This window comes from Myxocyprinus asiaticus, chromosome 23 (genome assembly GCF_019703515.2).
Source record: "Myxocyprinus asiaticus isolate MX2 ecotype Aquarium Trade chromosome 23, UBuf_Myxa_2, whole genome shotgun sequence".
Taxonomy (NCBI): Eukaryota; Metazoa; Chordata; class Actinopteri; order Cypriniformes; family Catostomidae; genus Myxocyprinus; species Myxocyprinus asiaticus.
Window position 1 is genome coordinate 45,946,501 of NC_059366.1, and position 6,000 is coordinate 45,952,500.

General features: G+C 41.3%; 1 protein-coding gene across 1 annotated transcript in view; it reads right to left on the minus strand.

Moving 5' to 3' along the window:
• Positions 1 to 6,000, minus strand: part of LOC127414358 (adhesion G protein-coupled receptor A3-like) — a 152,210-nt gene that overhangs the window by 88,779 nt on the left and 57,431 nt on the right. Inside the window, exons 8-9 of the mRNA XM_051652331.1 lie at positions 3,807 to 3,971; positions 2,422 to 2,605 (exon numbers count right to left, since the gene is read on the minus strand). Of these exons, the coding sequence (XP_051508291.1) occupies positions 2,422 to 2,605; positions 3,807 to 3,971 (349 nt within the window). The remainder of the gene's footprint in view (positions 1 to 2,421; positions 2,606 to 3,806; positions 3,972 to 6,000) is intronic.

Consider the following 6,000-nt stretch of genomic DNA (forward strand, 5'->3'; position numbering starts at 1 on the left):
TTTTAAATTTTCCAACTGTGCGCTTATTTCCCTTTAAATACGCATGTAACAGGTGAAAATCAGGCCATTACAGCTGCCTTTAGTATCGCCCTGTTTAAAACAGATCACCCAAAATGCATCTTAAAATTAAGATAATGACATTCATTCACAAACTTGTGCAGTTTAGGCTTGATAACATGTCAAGAAACAAGAAAGAACGGCTCTCGCCCGTTTTTGCGATTATTGGAAACATTTCCACAAGGAAAATAATATATAAAAAGCTGTAAATAATAAAAACAGTGAGTAGGGAGTTGTCTCCTGATACACAATACCTTGCTCTCCTTTTTCAGCAAACATGAAAGATGATTCGCACCCATTTTTACACTTATTTGCACTAATTTGCAAAGGAAAAAATAATAAAAACAGCTAAAAATAATAAAGACAGCGGGTAGTGAATTATGGGTGAAATTTGATATGATATTTTCAAAAAAAAAATTGTCTTTTGCTTCCTAATACCTTGCCCTTCTCTTGCGCTCTCTCTATATTTAATTGGTTTTGGCTCATAACGGTCTCTCACTCGTCAGGACAGTGCTCACACCTGACAACAAGAAGTCTAGATTTCAAGCTGTTTTGAAAACTGTCGTAGCGTCTAGGACTAGTCTCAGCATGTCACAGGAGTGCGCACACAAGAAGACTGCTTGTTGTGAGATCTAAGACTTCTTGTCGCCGACTCAAACATCAAAGGAGACGAGCTTGAGTCGTGTAGTGTCCACTAGGTATAAGGGGTTCTGAGTGCTTGTTAGCAAGCTGCTTTCTGGTTGCTAGGGTGTTCTGGGCGGTAACTAGGGCATTGCTAGGTTGTTGCTTATTTGCCCAAGTCAATAGAGTCCACCCATAAGTCATTATGATGATATTCTGGTCTCTTTATATGGCTTGGGTTGCAACAGTGCCCCCCTCCCCCCCAAACAATTTTTTCAACCATCTTGGTTCTAAGTATTTTTCCACAATTTTTTTCCATATGGATTTCACAAATAATCAAACCAACCAGGGAGGATCTGGGTAGCTCAGCGAGTATTGACGCTGACTACCGCACCTGGAGTCACGAGTTCGAATCCAGGGCGTGCTGAGTGACTCCAGTCAGGTCTCCTAAGCAACCACATTGGCCCGGTTGCTAGGGAGGGTAGAGTCACATGGGTTAACCTCCTCATGGTCGCTATAATGTGGTTCTCGCTCTCGGTGGGGCGTGTGGTGAGTTGTGCGTGGATGCCGCGGAGAATAGCGTGAAGCCTCCACACGCGCTATGTCTCCGTGGTAAGGCGCTCAACAAGTCACGTGATAAGATGCGTGGATTGACGATCTCAGACGCGGAGGCAACTGAGGTTCGTCCTCCGCCACCTGAATTGAGGCGAGTCACTACACCACCTCGAGGACCTAGAGCGCATTGGGAATTTGGCATGCTAAATTGGGGAGAAAAGGGGAGAAAATCCCCCAAAAAATAAAAAATAATCAAACCAACCAGCTCTGAGGTGAATCAACATTTCAAACTTTGATTAGAAGCAAAAAAGTATTTGAAAGTAGGACAAAAGACAAAAGTACAAGACTGTGTACGTAACATCTTTAATGAGGGAATGAACTACAATCCCATGAAGCATTGTGAATGACGTAATCAAATTAAAAACAATGGAAAAATATTAATATTTTTATTTAAACTTGTACAATATATTTTATTTTTTAGTGCAAAATATTCAGATATTTACAAATATATAAGTATATTTGACTCCATTGCGTCACAGTGCTTCATGGGATTGGGCGGTCGCTGCAGAGCTCTTTTGGTGCACTTTGTTTGCTGTGATTCTCTGATTGGTTAGTGTAGTTCTTAGCCAGGAATTCTGCTATTAAAAATGATTTGTAACAAATGAAGTTGAAATAATGCAGACTGGTGGCTTCAGCAGGAGCATATACAATCAGTTAACAACCTCGGAGCTCACAGTAGGTCTGTCTTTAGAGGTTTATAAGGTTTCATTAAAAATGCATTTGCCTATGGGAAAAATGAATGGGATACTTCAAAAACCAGACTGTTGCACTCTTAGCAGGTGTAAACATGGCAAAATTAATGAGAAATTTAGAATAACAATCGCAAAGATTATTGAGAAATTAGGAATTCAATAAGGGCTTAAGTCAGTTAAAAATAACTTTTAGAAAGTTACTGAAAATCCTTTAGCTGAAGATGGTTTTCAGATTGAGATGTTGGCTTTAACAAACACGACTGATTCAGAAAATCAGGTCGAGTGGAGCATCTGCTCAGTATAATCAGGTGCGTCGAGTCAGAAGCAGTTTCAGCTCGATAATGTCTCTTGTGGAGCATCATTCGTTACCCGAGCTCTTAAAACTCCAATAAAACTTCACGTGCTGATGCTGATGATGATGAAGAAGGTTACTAACCTGTGTGAGTTCATGCAGGCCGCGGGTAAACTCGCTTGCGTAAGAGCACTGGTTATAGTCATCCTCTGCCCATCGGCCTGTGTGGTCACACCTGCGCCACGCCCTCTTCTCCTGAGGGGCAGAGCTAAAGCTGGATACCGCGCATGGCAGGAACGCAATGAATCCAGCTAATGTCTTCGGCCACCTGTAACGACGAAGCACATTGTCAACTCTCAATAACACACAATCGCTTAAGGTCAAGTATACTTTGGCTACTTTTGGATACATTTGTACGTACTGGTATGTCTCGTGCACAGTGATGCATGAAACGAATTTCAGCATCAGTATAGTACATGCAGACTGTCTGCATTTTTGGTGTTATGAGCTTTTCCATTGAAACAAAGAATTTCTCAGTCCGAGGACATGATAAGCAAATCATAATAGTGAAAAATTTAAAAATGTTGGTTAACGATTCTGGTTCCTCAATGATTCCATTAACAACTCCTTCAGTATTTGAAAAATAATTGGTCCTAACTATACACTTAACAAACATACTAAATAAAAACTATGCCTTTTAAAAAAAATGTAAGTATCATTTAATACATAAATACTCCAGTTTTGAGTCTTATTGATTGATTATTGTAATTAAAAGAACCGTCATTCTCTTCATGCCATTCTGTACATAATCAAGTTTTTATAAACAATAAAGTGCTTGAGTTTGACCATTTCTGCAAGTCTGGTGTTCCTTTTAACTGTATATTATACTTAAATTACAAAACAAGCATATTACTTTACTTTTTAAGGTTACAGAGTTCAAAAGACACTGCAAACAGCAATGCTCCATTCACTTTTTAAATTGGTGCTTATGTTGTAATACAACTTCAATCTCTCTTTTTTTTTTCTCCCCAATTTGGAATGCCCAATTCCCAATGCGCTCTAAGTCCTCGTGGTGGCGTAGTGACTCACCTCAATCTGGGTGGCGGAGGACGAATCTCAGTTGCCTCCGCATCTGAGACTGTCAATCCGCGCATCTTATCACGTGGCTTGTTGAACGCGTTACCGTGGAGACGTAGTGCGTGTGGAGGCTTCATGCTATTCTCCGCAGCATCCACGCACAACTCACCATGCGCTCCACCGAGAGCGAGAACCACATTATAGTGACCACGAGGAGGTTACCCCATGTGACTCTACCCTCCCTAGCAACTGGGCCAAATTAATTGCTTAGGAGACCTGGCTGGAGTCACTCAGCACGCCCTGGATTCGAAATCGCGACTCCAGGGGTGGAGCTGAGCTACCCAGGCTCCCACAACTTCAATCTCTTAAGCTAAACAATTTAAGAGACTCAAGTTAAAGAGTTTATGTGATTTTGGTGCTAAACATGTTTGCTTCTGTTGTCATGGACACACCTGTAGTCCCCCTTGTTGCCACTGACCCTCTCGGCAGAGCAGTACACCGCAGACGTGTCCAACACCATGATCTCCATGCCGACTGAGCTGTTGCCACGGGAACTGGTTACATGGCACTGCCAATTACCGGAAACACCGACATCAATGTTGGACAGGATGAGCTCACTGCGAGACGAGGTGAGAAAACTCTGAGTCACACTTGAACATGAGCCCATTACATAAAACTCTTCAGACTGGCCTTCTTTCATACAACTCTGAATGCGTAAAAATCCATTATCATTACAGTAATTTGAAAAAAATCATAATACACATTTGTTTAAAAGGTAAAGTATTTATACAACAAAGGTAATCTTTGTTGTATTGCCATTTAAATAACACTACATTACTGTTAAAAAATAGTTATTAAATTAATGAAAATCACTCTTGAGAATTATGAGAATGTAAAAGAAAATTAAAACTAAAAGGTCTGAATGCATTACAGTGATAAGACTTTGAAGGTAATATGTCCATAATGTTATAAAATTACCTTAAATGACATTAAAATAATGTCACAATGCAAAAAAATTTCCATTAATTTCCTAAAACAAATTTCTTTTTTAGAAATTTTTATTTTATTTATTCATGTGTTTTGACCTGAACATGTTTTTGTTAATTTTAATAATTTATTATATATTAAAATATATTATATTATATATTCTTTTTTTCCCTGTTGATTTTGGGGAGAAATGTGACCTGGGCTGTGTTTCCCAAATGCATCGCAAGCTTAAGTTGATCGTGGAGACCAATGGCGCCAAAGGTTTCTACGATCTACTTGGCTTACGATGCTTTTTGGGAAATGCAGCCCTGGACATGTCTTTGTAGACATACTGTACATCTATATATACATAATTTATATATATTATACATTGAATGCACTAAAATGCATAAAATAAAATGCATTACATATTATAAATTCTAATTTCTAAATTAATTGAATCTAAATTCAAAAGAACAAAATCATAAGCACATTACACTTTTTCCTATTAAGCATTAAGGAACAGAATATTAACAGTGTGAGAGAGAGCTATGCTGTAGAGTTACTGAGCACCAACAAACATAAGTCTCACTTTTTTCTTGCATATTATGCATTATTAATACGCTGTAGAATGTTAAACAGTTTTTGTCTCTGTTTCTACAACATTTTTGGAGAAGAACATTGAGGGAAGCGAACGATTCATGCATGCAAAGCTGGCAGAGAAATAGCAAGTGGCTCAGCGAGTGCTCAAATCTTTCACCGTAAAAAAATGATTAGAGACTGAGAGAGAAAGAGACAGAGACTGCTCAAGCCCGTAATCCCTTATACACACACACACACATTAGCTCAACTATCTAAATGGGGACATACCATAGGCTTCTATTGTTTAATATAAAGTTACAATTACTATAAACTAAACTACACCATAAACCTTACCCTAACAGAAAACTCTTTGCATTTTTATAATAAAAGAAATCATTTAATTTACTGTGACGAGGAGGAGGGTGTGGCCGGGCCGTGAGGATGCACGGCCAATGCTGAATCAGATGATCAGCGGGAGGGCGAGATAAAGGGGGGGCCGGAGACGCCCTCCTCCTCGTCACAGTCCTCCCCTGCCCGATTCAGGCCGGGGCACCACCGGTCTGACTAACTCTCCCCCCATCTCTGGAGGGCAGACGCTGCCCTTCCGGCCATTCTGTCAGACGATGGTCCACCCCGCCTCATGTGAACCTGGGGGAGAGACGAGGGGAGGTGTGGGGAGAGGGTAGGATTGCACGGATAAAACACACAGAGAGAGAGAGAGAGAAGAACTTGCTCGCCGGCTCCCGGACGCACAGTCGCCCAGTCCTCAACCGCTCCTCCGCCCTCTGGTGGACGCCAGCTCACTCCTCCCCCGGTGGATGGCAGCAAGTCTTTCGGCTCTCGGCGGCCGGCAGCGACCCCTCCGTACCCAGGCAGACGACCGCAGCTGCTCCCCTGGCGGATGGCAGCGGTGAGGACTCCACGACAGCGCATCCCTGCTCCCTCCCAGGTTTCGGCACCACTGTAACAGTATAACGACGGGCAAGGAGGAGGCGGGAACCAGCTGAACAGTCAACATAAAATTTTATGATATAAATGAACTTAAAACAACAAAACATTAGGACACAGACACACATGCAGTGCGGCCACGTGCGTCTC